This window comes from Schistocerca serialis, chromosome 8 (assembly GCF_023864345.2).
Source record: "Schistocerca serialis cubense isolate TAMUIC-IGC-003099 chromosome 8, iqSchSeri2.2, whole genome shotgun sequence".
Classification (NCBI taxonomy): Eukaryota; Metazoa; Arthropoda; class Insecta; order Orthoptera; family Acrididae; genus Schistocerca; species Schistocerca serialis.
In genome coordinates, this window is record NC_064645.1 from 620,217,859 (window position 1) to 620,237,021 (window position 19,163).

The 19,163-nt window shown below is 38.6% G+C and overlaps 1 protein-coding gene across 1 annotated transcript in view; it reads left to right on the forward strand.

The window, feature by feature from the left end:
• LOC126416177 (uncharacterized) overlaps positions 1 to 19,163 on the forward strand; it is a 184,298-nt gene that overhangs the window by 112,220 nt on the left and 52,915 nt on the right. The window contains exon 6 of the mRNA XM_050083752.1: positions 12,195 to 12,314. Within this exon, the coding sequence (XP_049939709.1) occupies positions 12,195 to 12,314 (120 nt within the window). The remainder of the gene's footprint in view (positions 1 to 12,194; positions 12,315 to 19,163) is intronic.

Consider the following 19,163-nt stretch of genomic DNA (forward strand, 5'->3'; position numbering starts at 1 on the left):
TACCAAGTAATTTTCACAGCTAGATTGCTTCTTTTGCTGTAATATTTCGCAACTACGTATTCATATTGGGTGTACTCAGAGCAACAATAATTTTTTTTTTGGAAGCCCAGCTCATTGAGCCACTTGCATAATCAGCATCAGAAAAACCTACTAGTTATTATCCGCAGCTGCTGTTGGAGTATTCTATACCATAACTTCCATTTCATAGGAATATGGAAAATTTTCTTTACAGCTTGCCAATGTGCATTATTATGATCATTCAGAAACTACTTTTCACTGATAATGAAATATCTTCTTGTTACGAGATAAAAGAGAAAAACAAATGGTCTGATCACTTCATGTTACTAGGCATTTTCTCAACCTCAACCTCTTTTCTCAACAGGTAAGAAATGAACGTGAGGATCGATTGGAACACACAGAACATTTGCATAACCCATTCCAAACATTTCAGTTATTCTTCTCATGTAGATGCATAGATGTATTAACATTTTTTTCCTCCAATTAATATTCTCTCTCCTGCTTGATCTCACTCAGTTTCCTGTCTCGCAATACAATGATCATCTCTGACTGTAATACCAAGTGTTTCTTCTCATGACATTACAATTTTTCTAATCAGTTTCCTCGATTTTGAGGTGGTAAGGTAAGTCCATCATCTACAAATAATGCTAACATAACAATTTCAGCATGATTGTGCCATGGAATAAACGTGGATCAGTGTCACTTGCTTGAAAATTAAACTGCAAAAGAAAATCTAGAAACTTCTTGTTCTAGCAACGAGGAGGCTGACTGAGCCCATACAGTTCCTTCTCAAGCTTGCAGGTTACAGGCTTCTTTGTGACACTCAGCAGCTTCTCAGTTCCATATAGATTTTTTCTTTAATGTTGCTGTGTAGAAATGCAGTGTAAATGTGGAACTATATAATCTCCAAATTTTTGTATGTGACAGTTTTGTCAGAAAAACTCTGGACAAGTCATACCACGTAACTGGTAAATTAATAGAGCGAAACATTCCACGTGGGAAAAATATATCTAAAAACAAAGATGATGTGACTTACCAAACAAAAGCGCTGGCACGTCGATAGACACACAAACATACACACAAAATTCAAGCTTTCACAACAAACTGTTGCCTCATCAGGGAAGAGGGAAGGAGAGGGAAAGACGAAAGGATGTGGGTTTTAAGGGAGAGGGTAAGGAGTCATTCCAATCCCGGGAGCGGAAAGACTTACGTTAGGGGGAAAAAAGGACGGGTATACACTCGCGCACACACACACATATCCATCCACACATATACAGACACAAGCAGACATATTTAAAGACAGTAAGAAAGTTTTGTTGTAGTTGATGCCATACTAATTGCACAAACCCGTGCTTTGTTCCAAGTAGTTTTGCTGTTTGTGTAAAAGAAGACCTTGAAGATCCACATTGAGTCAATAACTTGCTGACTGCTGATTTTACAAATGATATTCCTGTTTTCGTTCTCCTCATGAGCTTCCAGTTTCTTTGCATTCACCTTTCTCCAGCGTTTTGAGTAGGGACTGGAAAGTGGCTCTTTAATAGTATTAGAGACATGATATTGGATTAAATCAGCTTCATACTTTGATGGCTTATGAACAGTGGAACAATCTTGCAGGCATGCAAGATATTGCTCTTCCATTAGCTGCCATGCTGCTCTTATATCTTTTTGTGGTGACTCTGTCTCTTATTGTACTTGTAATTGCGTGACATGAGTTTGCTTGGTACGACCCCCATTTTCTCATTCTTTGTCATCTTTAGGTATGAATTATCAACTTCTTATGGTGATGGTGGTGTGCTACTGCTCACCTTACTGAATGTGGCATGTCAGTGTATAAAAATTTTCCAATTTGTGGGGTCAAAAAATTAATAATTTGATGATTCTGCTAGATGCCAACAAACATAACTTTTCAGTTTTTGAAATGGAGCTTGCTTCAAAATTGTTTGGCACATGAGCAAAAGGACAGGATCCATAGATCCAAAGATGTTGAATATAAGGTTTTCGTCCAGTCCACAAGTCTTATGGAGTTTACTTCAAATAGTATTTCATTGGAATCATATTTACTGATGTAGACAGCAATGTTATACGAGGTGGAATCCAAAATTTTCGGGACTGGTGCTGCCATCTGGAAAGTAGGAGTAGTAGATCTTTGCACTGCTAGGTTGCGAGAGCTGCATATCTGATGAGTCATTGTGTGGAGTGACATTCAGGTGGGAGGACGTGTTGAGTGTCCACAGTGATTTCCATAATACTCTTGTGTTTGGTGTGTGGCGATTTTACGATGGATCTGCGAACAGAACAGTGTGTGTGTGTATCAAATTATGTGCAAATCTCGGGACAAGTGTTACGGAGACCCTTGCAATGATTGGGGGACAGAGCATGAGCAGTACAATTGTTCCAGTGGAAGAGCCTGGGCTCTCCAAGGCCCAGAAAAGTGAGACAGGTGAAGAGAAAAGTGAAGAGCATGATCATTGTCTTCTTTGATACCAAGGGAATTGTGCACAAAGAATTCATCCCACCCAACCAAACAGTGAATTCTGCATACTACTGTGATGTTTTGTGACGGCTCCATGAAAACGTGTGGCGACGACGGCCCAAACTTTGGCATCAAGGGAACTGGCTGCTGCGTCATGACAATGCACCCTGTCACACATCCTAGCTCACCAAGACCTTTTTGGCAAAAAACAACATGGTAGTTGTACCCCGCACACTGTACTCACCATATTTGGCACCTTGCGACTTCACGCTATTCCCAAACCTGAAACTCAAGGCCGTCAGTTCAACACTCTAGAGAGGATTCAAGAAGCATTGCTGGCAGTGATAAACTCCCTCAAGGAACAGGACTTCGAGAAAACATTTGACCAGTGGCAGAAGTGCTGGGACTGGTGTGTACATGTGGATGGGAGCTACTTCAAGGGTGATGGTGACCATTAGTCCAAAGGTAAGGTTTTTAACAGGTGGCAGCGCCAGTCCCGAAAATTTTGAATAGCACCTCATTGTGTTCGTAAGAACTTTGAGATAATCTTGGTTTTCAACAATGTATATGCTCTCTTTCACCAATTGTTGAATTGTCACTCTCCGATCTCCCTTGTGCTCTGGGCTGTATGGAGCAGTTGTCTCCTGCAGGATTGTACGTTTTCTGACAAGCATTTTTACGTCATAATTAATACTCAGAGTACCATTTTATGTTAGACTGTGGTACCATTGTCCACACACAACAAACCAAACTTGTTTCATGAAATCCGTCACTGACATAAGTTTTGTGTCTGAGAAAATTACAATCTTGTATTAAGTTGCTTCATTTTTAAAAGTGACAGAAAAATTTTCACCACTGATTGATTCAAATGATGTGAGACTGCAGAGATCTGAGTGAATAAATTTACCTGGGTTCATAGAACAAATTGTCCCATCATTTTTTAACTTAAGCTGATGCTCCTTGCCTAGCCAACAGGGTTCACAGAAAGTCATCTTCTTTTATTATATTAAGTCCTCCAATGATCTCTTGGCCGACACCTGCTGAAGCATCCTTGCATTTATGTACCCATTCATTCATCCTGTAGGGACTGTAAAAATTCGCATTTTGCGATAAATGCGAAATAAATGCAAATTCTGCCTCAAAATGCATAAGAGTGAAATTGCTTAATAGACACTGTTTCATAGCTAATTGTATTCAGATGAGGTATTTATCCAGTATGGTTTGAGATAGCTTTACTTTCTGCATACAATATCGAAAATGTAAGCAGTTACTGCCATTATAAATCATCTGGCAAAGCCCAAATTGGAAAGGTAATGTGCACAAGAACCTACTTGCAAAATAAAGTGTACGAATGCAATGATGTATCAATGCACTGAATGATCTGGTGCCATGCCAACTGTGGATGGTTGGATGATCTGTTTAAGATACAAGTCGTGTAATGCAACGTAGTACCTGTACTCAGCCATGGGAGCTAGCATTTTATAAGGAAGAAACATGTCTGTTTGTTTGTTAGCTAAAGCTCAAAAGATAGTATAACGTGGAAAATTTTTAATGTGGAAAATTAAGTGGTGGATGCTTTGAACCTTAGTTGCATTGAAAACCACCAGAGGTCAGGCCTGAACTACATCATTAATAATACTCTGCTAACCTCAACAAACAATTGCATGGTAGCTGTCCCCAAATGCGTTGTGTGCACATTGCTCATTGTTTTATTTTCTTATTTTGAAATAAGTGAAGTGACTAATCCTGGCCCATCACAGATTTCGATTACCACCCTTACACTACCAGAAGAGATGGGCAGTCCCTGTGACAATGTGTCAGTTCTGCTGTAGGCTGCTGCCCAGCAAAATTGAGGTGTGGTTTGTTTCATCACACTGCTCTTTCCCCTGTAGCAGTCAAAATTCGCATCTATTTATGCTCACAGCTATTTGTGACTATAGCCTATAGCACCTGCCCTTTCCACTATAACAATTAGAAAACAAAATCTGTAAAGTTTTTTGACGGTGCCGAAATTCTTCCTCTAATGTTAAAATGGAGTTACTGTACTTTCGGTTATACTTCTACCCAAAATTCATTGTCAGTTCTATCTGTAGCATTGTCAAGAATGTGTCTTAGGGCTATGAATGCCCACGGAAGATCACAATTAGTAGTTTGCAGATTTTTTAATCTTCAAATTGGGCAGGAAAAGACAATGTCCAGAAATACCTTATATAGGAGTCGCATTCACTTATCTGTTGGGAAAATGCTGCTGCTTTTCAATAGAATAAGCATTTTTGAAAGGTGTTGAAGTTTTTGCAAAAGAAAACATTCCAGTCAAAAAGCTCCCTGTCAGCACTTTTTTTAGCAGTCAGTTTCAAAGAACTAATGATTTGTTTGCCTTCGCTCATGTAGTGTGACAACCTTTTAAATTTGTGCATCTAATCATTTACAAACAATGAAAATAATTGGGAATTTTGCAAAAAATAGATACGAATTTTGCCAAAAGTAGATGCTACATTTTCCGGTCCGTAAATCATGCCATTGTTTCATGTCATTTACCGCAATGTTTATTTCATCACTTCCTCAAGTGGATTTTGTTATAAAAAACAACCAGTAAATATAGATCTCTTGCTTCAAACTTTCCACTTGTCCCGCACAACTATAACTAGATCTTCTTTGAAAAATGGAGTGATTTTCTTTGAAGTACATGCTTCATAGCAAAACAAATTCTTTTTGTTAGCTGGTACATACAAAACATTTTAAAGATGTGCCTCACATCATTTACAATGAATTTCCCTGTCGACAATGACAGTTCCCATACTGGTGACATGGCATATTTTATCGCTGAGTAATATGTATGTGGCCATTAAGGACCAAAACTCTGAGAACAATTCCCATTGAAAAGTAAAATGATGCAACATACCTCTCGTCATCGACTATACATCCAGCTGATTGTACTCTGCCATTTTTCGCAAGTGTCTAGTGATATTTTGGCAACTTGACATTTTTATCTGATGAGGGGAGAAGTTCACAATCAAATTTATCTTTGGCACTTTTATGTTTCTCCACATCACACAACAATGTATTGTGTTTTCACTCTTTAGAAACATCAGTTTTATCAAGCTGACTTGCCGTTTTTGTTTGCTTACTGATCACCATCACTGAAAATGCACAACTTCTCCATCAACCATGGTCAAGTGGAACTCTTCTTTGATGAGACATTCTGTCAATTTTTCCAGATTTTATTGACACTATGACAGGCTGTGCCACGCTGCTTTAAACACATTTTACTTGGACAGCAATGGTGCAACAATTTTCACAATTATGTATATGTCCAACACACTTTCTCCAACATTTTACACTACGGTGTCAGGTTTTCAACTGTAGCTAGGTGCACAACTTCTAGGTGTTGCTCATCATTAATCTATAGATACAGAAACAGAAACTTCCCATAATACCAAGAAATAACTATTTTCGTAACTACACAAAAATTGCTACTTAACAATGGATAAATAAAGAACTCTCATAAACATTAAAGCAAGGAATAAATAAGGAAACACAACCATACAGTCAGCCAAAGAACATCTAAGTCTTTTCTGTCACTGGCCGTGGCTGGTGCTCACCACACAACCACCCACTCTCTCCCGCCATGTCTGGGAATTTATGCTGTACACATTGACATGCCCTTGTATATATCACCTGTCTGTTCTGCTTGACTTTTGGGCCCATTTGTCATGTCAAAGGTGATGCTGCTGCTTGTTGTATGGTCTCCATGACAGGTGGGGTAAAAGTTGCCAGTGTAAGACTCACACTCTCTTGCTGTTGTGCAGGTAAGTCTGTGGTTGAGCATGTATGCTGGTTTAACCCTCTCCCAGGACATTATCAGCAGCCAGTCATTGTACGCTATTAGGACCAAATGTCCATTGCGTTTTAATACTCAGGAAGGTTCCAAGTATGGCGACTGTAAGGGCTGCACATAGCATCTGTTCAACAGCACATTGGAGCGTGTCACAATTTATTTACATATAAACACTTTTGGAGCCCTTTGACATGATAATGGGGTGGGCATAGCCTGGCTATCTGGAGCTTCGCATGTTGTAGCATTATGACAGTTCCGGTTCCATAGATGCCGACTGTGCTAAAAAATGTCTGACAGCAGACACAACTTTTTCCCATAAACCTTCTTGGTGGTTGATGCCCAAATGTCCGGATTAACTTCTGTACGAAGTTCTAACAAGACTTGTGGCAGGGCAGCTATCCAGCAACTGTTGTGGCACATAAGTGCAGCCTTTAATGTCCTAAGCCACATTCCAGCTAGATTTTTACTTCTCTTGAACCTAAGATGAAGTGCTTTTTGTTTTTGTAGTGCTTTTCTAACGTGGCTAAACCATGGTGGACCTTCCCATCCCTTAAAACCTTACTCTGAACATATTTGTCTAGGGCATATTGAACAATGCCTTTGAATTTTTTCCATTTGTTCTCCACATCTTCGTCCTCATCACCAAGTACTTGATTCTAACTGCTGAGATCTTGTGAAATTTGTATCTGTCATCGTTGCTGAGCAAATATATCTTCCTATCTTTCTTAACATTCCTTGTAGGACCTGTCATCATAGATGCTGTCACAGCCTTATGATCACTGGTACCTTCCTCTATGTAAATTGATTCGATAAGTTCAAGTCTCTTTGTTGCCAAGAGATCTGAGACGTTAGCCTCACAAGTGGCCATCTGCTCAAGGTAATTTTCCGACAAGACATCCAGAACAGTGCCACATGAATCCCTGTCTCTGGCTCCAGTTTTGATGGCATAACACTCCCAATCTATACCTGGCAAGTTGAAGTCACCCCCTATCACAATCCTATCATCCTGTCCCCCCCTTCTTTCCAGTTTTTTCCATATATGATTTTGCTTGCAGATCCTGCAGAGAACCTTCTCATTCCTTAGCTTATGTGTCCACTTTATGTTCAACATTCTTCTGTAGCACCACATCTCAACTGTTTTGATTCTGTTCTGGTTTTCCCATAGTCCATGTTTCACTATCACACAATGCTGTGCTCCAAATGTATATTCTCAGAAATTTCTTCCTCAAATTAAGGCCTATGTTTGATACTAGTAGACTTCTTTTGTCCAGGGATGCCCTTTTACTAGTGCTAGTCTGCTTTTTATGTTCTCCTTGCTGCATTCATCATGTGTTTTTTACTGTCTACGTAGCAGAATTCCTTAACTTCATCTACTTAGTGATCACCGATTTTGATGTTAAGTTTCTCACTGTTCTCATTTCCTCTACTTCTTGTTACTTTTGTCTTTCTTCAATTTATTCTCAGTCCATATTCTGATCTTATTAAACTCTTCATGCCATTCAACAGATCCTGTAATTCTTCTTCAAGTTCACTGAGGACAGCAATGTCACCAGTGCATCTTATCATTTATATCCTTCCACCTTGAATTTTAATCCCACTCTTAAAAGGAAGTTTCATTTCCATGATTGCTTCTTCAGTGTGTAGAGTGAACAGCTGGGGTAAAAGACTACATCCCTGCCTTACATCCTTTTTAATTGGAGTACTTCATCCTTAAGCTTCCAGTCATATTTTTCCCTCTTGGTTCTTGTACGTATTGTATACTACCCATCTCTCCCTACAGCTTACCCTTATTTTTCTCAGAAGTTCGAACATCTTGCACCATTTTACATTACTGAATGTTTTTTCCAGGTGTACAAAAACTACAAATGTATCTTGATTTTTCTTCAATGGCAAGAGCTGTTGTTAGATGTGTGAAGTGTCCACATCTGTTGTGTAGGTATCTACAAAAACCAATTTGATATAGTGGTGTCTCCAGTAAGCACAGATGACTGGATGCCCTATCTCGTTTCATGTGTAGGGGCCTGAAGATGGGTTCAATGTGGCATGAAAGTTGGTAGCACAATAAAATTATTCTATAAATGTATGGCTATTGGATATCTGTTTTCTGCAGAATGTTCATGTACAGTCTGGACAGCAATAGACCGGTTGCAGTGGTCCTGTTCTGTGGCCAGCTCATTTACCAGACACCAATGGATTACCAGTACTTCTTCTAGAGGCAGGTAAAAGAGTCACATTTATGAAACTGACTGATACTTGCAAGGACCTGGTTGCTAGGATTGCTACAACTGTGGAGGTAGTACATGAAACTCGTGGGATTTGTGAGCACGTAAGACAGTTTACAGTGTGTCACTGTGCACATTGTTGTGATTGTGGTCTACATTTTGAACAATACCTGTAAGAGAACAGTTATGCATTAGCTACATACTGTACTATGCACTGATAGAACATGTTGAATATACTGTGATAAAATTTATGCATTCCATCTGAGAGTGTTGTATTACTCTGAATTGTTTTGTGTGTTTAGATGGTTGATGTTACAGACTTGTTCACTCTTGAGAAGGTATTTTCACAGAAACAAAGCTAATTAGGGGTGGTAAAAAACTGAGTATATTATAATTACATTATTATTGAATGAATCACCAGAGACCACAGATCACTTACACCAAAATGTCCAAAAAATGTTCCTGAAAAACCTGTGAAATTTTGTCAGTGGAGTTCGAATTCACTTTACATCCTTACAACTAGCACAAAAAATATAAAAATGGAAACTTTCGAGAATGGAGTTATGTCTGATGTTTCACCATGGAGTAGAGTGATTGAATAGGTTAGCAAGTTTAGTTTCCTTCTTTTATGGTCTTTTTGTATAGCTATCATTTTCTTATAGTGGAAAATCCAAGATGGAATTTAACTATATTATGAAAAGAAAAGTTGCAACACATCATATAGTGGAGATGCTCATTCGCAGGTAGGCACAACAAAAAGACTCTCACAATTAAAGCTTTCAGCTGTTAAGGCCTTCATCAACAATAGAGGACACACACACACACACACACACACACACACACACACACACACACACACAAATGCAACTCTCACACACAACTGCAGTCCCAGGCAACTGAAACCACACTGCGAGCAGCAGGACCAGTGCATGATGGGAGTGGCAACTTGGTGGGGGTAAGAAGGGATAGTATGGTAGAGGTGGTGGACAGTGAAGTGCGGCAGGTTAGACGGAGGGCAGGGGTGAGGTTGGGAGGGGGGGGGGGGGAAGTAGTGGAAAAAGAGAGAAATAAAAAGACTGGTTGTGATGGTGGAATGACGGCTGTGTAGTGCTGGAATGGGAACAGGGAAGAGGCTGGATGGGTGAGGACAGCGACTAAAGAAGGTTGAGGCCAGGAGGGTTACAGGAACATAGGATGTATTGCAGGGAAATTCCCCACCTGCGCAATTCAGAAAAGCTGGTGTCGGTGGGAAGGATCCATATGGCACAGCCTGTGAAGTAGTCACTGAGATGAGGGATATCATGTTTGGGAGCTTGTTCAGCAACAGGGTGGTCCACTTGTTTTTTGGCCACAGTTTGTCGGTGGCCATTCATGCGTACAGACAGCTTGTTGGTTGTCATGCCTACATAAAATGCAGCACAGTGGTTGCAGCTTAGCTTGTAAATCACATGACTTGTTTCACAGGTAGCCCTGCCTTTGATGGGAAAGGTGATGTTAGTGACTGGACTGGAGTAGGTGGTGATGGGAGGATGAATGAGACAGGTCTTGCATCTAGGCCTATTACAGGGGTGTGAGCCATGAGGTAAGGGATTGGGAGCAGGGGTTATGTAAGGATAGACGGGTATACTGTGTAGGTTCGGTGGACTGTGGAATACCACTGTTGCAGGGTTGGGAAGATAGTGGGCAGGACATTTCTCATTTCAGGGTATGATGAGAGGTAATTGTAGTCCTGGTGGAGAATGTAATTGAGTTGCACCAGTCCTGGGTGGCACTGAGTTAGGAGGGGAATGCTCCTCTGTGTCTGGATGGTCAGACTGTGGGAGCTGGTGGGAGACTGGAAGGATAAGGCATCGGAGATTTGTTTTTGTAGAAGCTTTGGAGGATAATTATGGTCAGTGAAGGCTTGAGTGAGACCCTCAGCATATTTTGAGATGGACTGCTCGTCACTGCAAACTGTGGCCAAGAAACAAGTGGACCATCCTGTCACTGAAGACGCAACCAAACATGATATCCTTCATTTCAGTGACTGCTTCACAGCCTGTGCCATTTGGATCCTTCCCGCCAACACCAGCTTTTCTGAATTGCGGGAACTTCGCCTGCAATACATCTTACGTTGCCATAACCCTCCTGGCCTCAGCCTTCATTAGTCACTGTCCTCACCCATCCAGCCTCTTCCCTGTTTCCATTCCAGCACTACACATCTGCCCTGCCCTCCATCTAACCTGCCGCCTGTCACACGTCACTGTTCGCCACCTCCACCATACTATCCCACTCCCCCTCCCCACCCGAGCCTCCTCCTTACCCCCACCCAGTCGCCACTCCCATCATGCACTGGTGCTGCTGCTTGCAGTGTTGTTTCAGTTGCCTGAAACTGCAGTTGTGTGTGTGAGTAGTTGTGTGTGTGTGTGTGTGTGTGTGTGTGTGTGTGTGTGTGTCTTTCGTCTTCTGTTGACAAAGGCCTTCACGGCCGAAAGCTTTAATTGCGAGAGTCTTTTTGTTGTGCCTAGGTGCATCTCAACATATCTTCTATATGCTGAGTAGCAACTTTCCTTTTCATAATATTCTCATTTTCATGTGATTTTGTTTGGCCATCCATAGACAGTTCTGTGGCACTGATATGATATAGTAAGTGCTTTGCAAAACTCTTGGCTTATTCAGTTCAGCAGGGATAGGCATTGCCATTTCTGGTGACAGAGTACTACAGCAAGAATATAGATGGGACAAGCATCCAGAAAATGAGGAGAATATACCATTCTTACTTGTCTCTCCAGCTGTCACTTGCACTGCTTCATATCACAGTTGCCACACTCCTGAGGTTGGAGGGGGAGAGTCTACTGGTTGATATCATATGTCACTCATGGTATTTTATTGTTCAACAGACAATATATTTCATCCACATTAAGTAATTCTTTTAGAGTTTTTTCTAACAGAACATAAGGGAGATGGCAAAAACCTAGTCCCAGCACTTAGCATATTCTGCTCAAACAGCCCAAAGCAGAGAATAACACATCCATCCAGTAGCCAAATCACCATCAGCTGTATCATATGCCTTCACAAACTCACAATTAGAGAGATTTCAAATATAGTTCTAGATGCTGGTGGACAGTCTTTGAACTGCATGTACCATCATCCTATGTAGTATAATTATGTTCCACCAACAGGACATGAATCAGCTGTCACTCTGTAGTGTGCCACAACACAAGTTTACATTTGTAGCTATGGCTGTGGGGGTGGCTTTGTTTAAGAAGTGGAAAAAAGTAACTGAATGGTTCTGAATAACCTCATATTTGTGAGAAATATCAAAAATGTAGAAATACCCAAGGGGGTTATGTTTTAAGTTGTTGTTCCTCTGCATTTGATGTGGTTTAGTTATAGGTGCAAAAAACTGTGGTAAGGGGATAGTTTCACTTCTATCTCGGTTCAAAAGTAATATATTTATACATATTTTACATCAGAACCAGTGCTTCTTTCTGGGCTGTGGTGTATGGCAGACTAAGAGTTCACACCATTATAGGCTGAGTTTGTCACCAGGAGGGAGGCAACCACTTAGGTTACAGGAATCTTATTTTGTTATTGAACTATTGGCTTCCTTTGTCTGTGCAGGGAACATTAGGATAAAAGAATTTCCTTTTTTCTCCTTCAGATATTCCTAGAGATGGAGGTCATCCTGCTGGAGTAAATCATCCAGAAACAAACAGAGATGGAAAAGGAGTCACAAGAAAGAAAAAAACACATGATGCGGCCTCTCCTTTTGCCACTCAAGGTAAATCTGTCAAGATGCTCCATACATTTTCAATCATTTCTGCATCAAACACATTTATACTTGATTGGTCAAAAGACTAATGCTTCTGAATATTATCATTTACTTTTTTTCTATTTAATATACATTTTTATTATGTATTTGAAGATGTTTTCATTGAAACTTTGTTAACAAAATGCCTTTAACTATTAGCAGTAATCTTGATTAGTTATTAAATTATTTGCGTTCTAATACTGATTGTGATGTAACAAATATACTAGCTGTGCTCCTATACAATGGGCTTCTTAAATATATTTGACAGCAGATCAGTTGAGAGACATCAAATGTTTTCCTTTATCCGAAATAACTATAAGGTGAGTTTAAACTGACTTTCATTTCCTCAATAAATTTTAAATGCTGCTGTCTATTCCGATTCATCAGCTGAAGAGCAATCTGTTGAAAATATCTTGATTACTTTTTGCAATAGATGGGAACAGTAATTGTAGAAGACACCAGTCCTGACATAAATTTTTAAAATTTATAAATCTGCTTTTTATTAATGTATGGCTTAACACTTCTCATCACAAGCTCCAGCACATAGTTGCACAACTTGAATATGTTGTCTGGTGGCTGAGTATTACTCCACAAATTCACTATTTCTGATAAAATTGTATTGTTTTGCTGCCTGTCTTTCTACCTCAATAACAGGGAGCAGGGATATCTTTATTCGTGGACTGTAGAAATACTGGATTTATTATGCACTTAAAATATGGTGTAGTGCACTACTTGTAATCTCGCAGTGGAGAAAATTTTGAGTAAGTCTGTTGATGAAAGTACTAGAACTCATGACTCTGTGGTCAAAGATGATAATGATTGTACCTTAAATCAGACAATGGAAAATCCAGGATGGAATGTAACAATACCAGAGAAGGAAAGTTGCTACTCACCATATAGCGGAGATGTTGAAATGCGATAGGCACAACAAAAAGATTCACACAATTTTAGCTTTCAGCCATTAAGGCCTTTGTCAGCAGAAGACACACATACACACAAGCACACACACACACACACACACACGCACGCACACACACACACACACTCGAGCAAATGCAACTTGCACACACGTCTGCAGTCTCAGAGAGCTGAAACTACACTGCGAGTAGCAGCATCAGTGCATGATGAGAGTGGTGACTGGGTGGGGGTAAGGAGTAGACTGGGGTGGAGAGGGGGAGGGATAGTATGGTGGGAGTGGCAGACAGTGAATTGTTGCAGTTTAGACGGAGGGTAGGAGTAGCGCAAAGGAGAGAAATAAAAAGAAATTAAAAGACTGGGTATGGCGGTGAAATGATGCCTGCGTAGCCGTCATTTGTGTGACTACTGCTAACAAAGGCCTTAATGGCCGAAAGCTATGATTGTGTGAATCTTTTTGTTGTGCCTATCGCGACTCAGCATCTCCACTATATGGTGAGTAGCAGTGTTTGTAACTTAGACTGATTGCCTTGTCAGTTGCAAGTGAAAATGTGCGTGTCAGTATGTATCTCAAAGACAGTAGATATTCATTCTACAACCTTTACCCGGTTTAATGTTCAGATAAGCCACCACAGGCCATGTATTATTTGATTAGTTTCACTCATCAGATTCAAGCACCCTCAGCTACTAAGTGCCTTGGTGAAAACACATTAGAGGGATAAACCACCAATCGACTTCATTGTCAACACTCAGTTTATTAGATGGTTCTTACTCAAGGCAATTCACATAGAACACTCATATCAAATTATTAAGTATAGCTGCACAAGTGGGACGAAAAAAGTAATAATATGTTCCTTAAGTATTCTCTAAAATAACTTGTTCCACATCATTTCGATAAAACAATTATTCACATGATCTATGGAACATGTAACTAAGTAAAAAATGCAAAATCAACCATTTGCTAGTTACATAATACTGTTTTCACCAACAAGAATTTGTTTATTAGATACCAAACAGATTTATTCCAATTTAAATTTGTTTCTTGTCTATGTTTAATAGCAATCATTTCACAGTGGCCACTACCTCTAGATCTTGATTTTTTAAGATTGATTTTCATTTCGTGTAATTTTGATTATTTTTTTCTGTATTGGATCATATCGGTTTTTGGGTTGTTCAGGGTTAATCCATTAAGTTGAAACCATGTTTCTAGACAATATGATGTACTGATGATGCTGACACGTTTGTTTTCTGACTCATGGTCCTCAACTGATAGTTGTGTATGTTCTGAAAATAAAACTGTTGTGACATTTATGTTGATTGTTAGGTCATTAATGTAGAACAGAATCAAAAGTAGGTCCGTGGACAGAACCTTTAAGGACATCTTCTGTTACCATCTTCCCTTCAGAAGAATAATTCGCTGCATTAGCAGAGACAACAACATACTGTTTTCTATTTCAAAGGTGGGCAGTAAGTCAGTGCAGAACTCTACCCCTCTAATTCCATATCTGTCAAGTTTGTAGATACGACTTGCATGATTTACTGCATCAAAAGCTTTTGTGTGGTGACAAAAGATCTCTGAAACTTTATTCTTATTGTCTAATGAAGTGCTAAACTGGTCAACAAATTTGTTACTCACATCTATATTGTTTTTAACAAGCTGGAAACCAGTTTGATTGTTCAAAATAATCTTATATTTTTTCAATAAAATTTTGTATCTGAATGGCAACAGCTTGTTCAGATCCTTTTAGCAGAACTGAAAGATGAAAGATGGCATAATGATTTCCCATACTCTCTCTTGGCAATTTTTTTAACCCTTTAACTGCTCTGACGTGTTAATGCACTTGCCTTTGTACCTGTCCCTGTGTGCTCTGAACAGGTTTACGCGCGCCACCAATCTTTCTACCTGGTACTCTGAATGTGTCTACACGTACATGCGCATCAACATGTTCAGATCACACAGGAATAGGTACAAAGGCGTGCGCGTTAACACATCCAGAGCAGTTAAAGGGTTAATAATGGGTTTGCTTCTGAATACTTTAGCACTTGTGGGAAACGTCCATGCTCGAAAGATTGGTTTATTATTGTAAGTAGTGAATTGTGGTTTATTTGTCTCATAACATACGTAATCTAAATACGTAATCTAAATCATTTGATTCAAGTACAGGAGACACATCAAAATTGTGGTGAAATTTCACCAGAAACACAGAACAGCTGATGTTAACAAACAGTATCATGATGGTAATACAATTTTGTTATATATACATAGAATAAAATCTAACACTTGATTACTCCTTGCTCAAATTATCATTTCATCCTCTATGAATTCTTCTATTGAATAGTAGCCTTTCTCCCATAGAATCTGCTGTAGCCTCATTTTTAAAATTTCTGCCTTCATATTAAATATGTTTTTGTCCGTTAATTTTTATATATTGTCATTCCTATGTACTGTGGAGTCAGAGCATATAATTTCAACAGGAGAGTGGATAGCATAAAATTATTTTTAATTTTTCATGATATGTGTGGTTAAAATGCTTCTCCTCAAATAATTTTTGTCTGCTGTATAGGGAGATTATAATTTCGTAAATGTGTATGGAGTGAACAGTTAGGATTTGTAGTTTCTGAAATAATGATCAACAAGACTCCATTTGCTGCGTGGTACACATGTATCTGACAATTTTCTTTTGCAGTTTCACTATTTGAGATACACTACTTGAGCTTCCCCAAAAAATTATATCATATCTAATAATAGATTCAAAATAACTATGATAAGCAACTTTTGTGTACTCAAATCAGTGGAATTTGCTACTGTTTATTAAACTGCATAATTTATTTGATAGGAAATCAATATGTGTATTCCAGCTTAAAGTTCTTGTCCACATTTAGTCCTAGGAATCTGACTGTGTCAGCTTCTTCCATAAGTTGGTTGTTATGGTGTATTTTAAGTTCCACACATTTTGAATATTTGGTTTTGAAATGTACCGTATAGGTTTTTGCAGTGTTCACTTTGTCCTTTAATTCAGATTTCACAACTGACAACACTGCCTTTGATTAGTCTCATGTCTTAAAATTAATCTATTATTTGTCATTTGCTTTGCTACCAAGACAACTTCCTTAAATATAATTTTGTATCTTCTAACATATTCAACAGCTTGCTATATCTTAATTCCTGATATATCTGTCTTTCCTTAGCTCTAGAGACTTTTATACCTTTAGGGACCCATTTTAATTGTTTTGCCACTTTATCAAAATAATTTTTAGGTGGAAACATTTCATGTATAAATGTTTCATTGAAAACACTTTAAAAAACTACTTAAAAATGCTTATACATTTGCAATGATTGATATATATTGGTAATTCTCTCACATCCAGCTTGTCATCAAATAAAATCAAGTTTTCTTGCTTCGGATTCCTTTTTATACAGATCTTTTTACATGTGAGCTCCCTGCTCACTCTTGGTATTAAAATTAACCCCTAATAGCTTAGAAAATGCCATAATGAATACCTGTATGAGTGATTATGATGTATCAGGTATGAGAAAAAGGGTTCATATGCTTATTTCACAGTTACAAAAAGGCATCTGATAAATCAAACATGATAGCCATAATGAATCATGTCTTAACTATAGAACACAGTTTGTTTCCAGTCAACATGCCTTTTAGTACTCTCACACTTTTCATTATTTAGTGAATTGCCACATTTCACATCATACAGCTCTCTTGCCTAGATCATTTTGCAATGGCTTTGATCTTCTGTTGGCTTTACTATACAGTAGATGGCAGCATTGTCTGCAAACAACTAAGACCACTGCTAAGATTGTCTCATAAATCATTTACGTAGATTAAGAGTAGAAGGGGTACTATAACACTTGCTTGGGGATCACCAGATGTCACTTATATGTTATTTGACAACTTTCTATCAATTACTATGGACTGTGAACTACCTAACAGAAAATCATGAATTCAGCCAGACTATTGAGGCAGTACTCCAGAGGTACACAGTTTAATTAGAAGTCACTTACAAAGAAGAGTGCCAAAATTCTTCTGGAAATCTAGAAATATGAAATCAGTTTGAGATCTTTAATCAATAGCACTCATTACTTCTTTGTGAATAAAGACCTAGTTGTGTTTCATAAGAATGATATTTTCTGGATCCATGCTATGTGTGAATACAACGTTTTCATCAAGGTAATTCATTATGTTTGAACACAATACAAGGTATGGCAAGTGAAGAATGAGACTGGTCTGTGAAATGTGATTTAATGCAAACAAAGTTACACCTAACTTTTATCCCCTTCAACATGTGCCCCTCCCCTATCTATACACCTCTGTATGTGTGTCCTACATTGTTCAAAGCATTGCTGTAGGCCATCCATTTTCACCCTATTCAACTGAAGATGTATCCCTTTCAATGCACTTTTCACTTTTGGGAGCAGGTAAAAGTCAGAGAGAGCCAGATCTGGTGAATATGGAGGATGTTTGAGTACAGGAATTTGTTTTTCTGCTAAAAACTGTTTCACATACGTGGCATTGAGGGCTGTCACATTATCCTGATGCAGAATCCATGCACCATTCTTCCAGAAATCCTTTCATCCTTACTCTTCCCCCTCAGTTGGGTTAGGACTTCGTTGTAGTATTTCTGATGAATGGTTTGACCCCAGGCACTTGTCCAGTCATGATTTTTTTTTTGATCAGCGTTTTCTTCAGTTACTCAATCATCCTTTTTCCTTCTCGTCGATGTGGGAGTCTTCCAGTGCATCAATTACACTTTATTTCTCGGACTTGCTGGAAGATACATGTTTCATCATATGTGATGACACATGTAAGCAAGTCCAGTCCTTAGTTGATTTGTCCTATGACATCAGCACAAATATTCTTGCAATGCTATTGTTGTTCCTGAAAGAAGTTTCTCAGAACCAGTTTCGTACAAACTTTTGTCATGTTTAATTCATCATGCAAAATTTATCTTGGTTTCTGTTTCTTATGTCTGAAATCATCTGAGTGCTCAGACATCAGTTGTTCCACTCAATTCTATTAATTTTATGTTAGTTTGATTCGTTTCTTGAACTCCCTGGTACATTCTTCATCTTCAATCTTTTCCTGTCTGAAAACTATTTGTGCCATTAAAAAATTTGCACTTGTGACATAAATTATCACCGAACACCTCCTTTAACAAGTGAAAACATTGTGTTAGTGACACTTTTTATTTCACAAGGAGTTTGAGGTTAATGTGTTGCTCAGTTTTTAAGTTCACCATGATCACTGCACTATTACAGAACAATGTTCTAAACAACCAAGGCTCAAAAGCCAACCAAAGCAGAGAAAGATGAAATGAATGGTGACTGATCTTGAATAATCAAGGTCAGCTACATGCCAATACCAACCTCTCACCATGCTGCAGCATGATAGGAGGTATGCAGCCTCATTATTTAATTGCAACACCTCATGAGTGTTCCAAACCTCTACAGTTCACCAACATCAGTGATACAGATCTGTAATTCAGCAGATTAGTCTTATTTTCTTTCTTGATTATTTGTCTGACCTGTGCAACTTTCCAGTCTTTAGATGTGGATTGTCCATCACATGAGCAGTTGTATGTGATGGCTATTATATCAGCATGCTCTGAAAGGGATCTATTTATTTATTTATTTATCTGTTTTTTTTTTTTCAGTTCATCTTCTTCCTTTGTTGTTGTTTCCTATTTTTCCAGTATTCCTTCATTTTCTCCCCACGAAGTCTCTTCCTTTCTTCTGTCCATGTTGTTCCTGATTTTTTATTTCTTCTGCTTTTAAAGCCTTCCAAATTAATTATTTTATTTTTAAAATGGTTTCTTTCTGCTATTTCTGATTCTTTGATGTTGTTTCTTTCTAGATCTTTCCTTACTTCTGTTATCCATGCTATTGTCGAT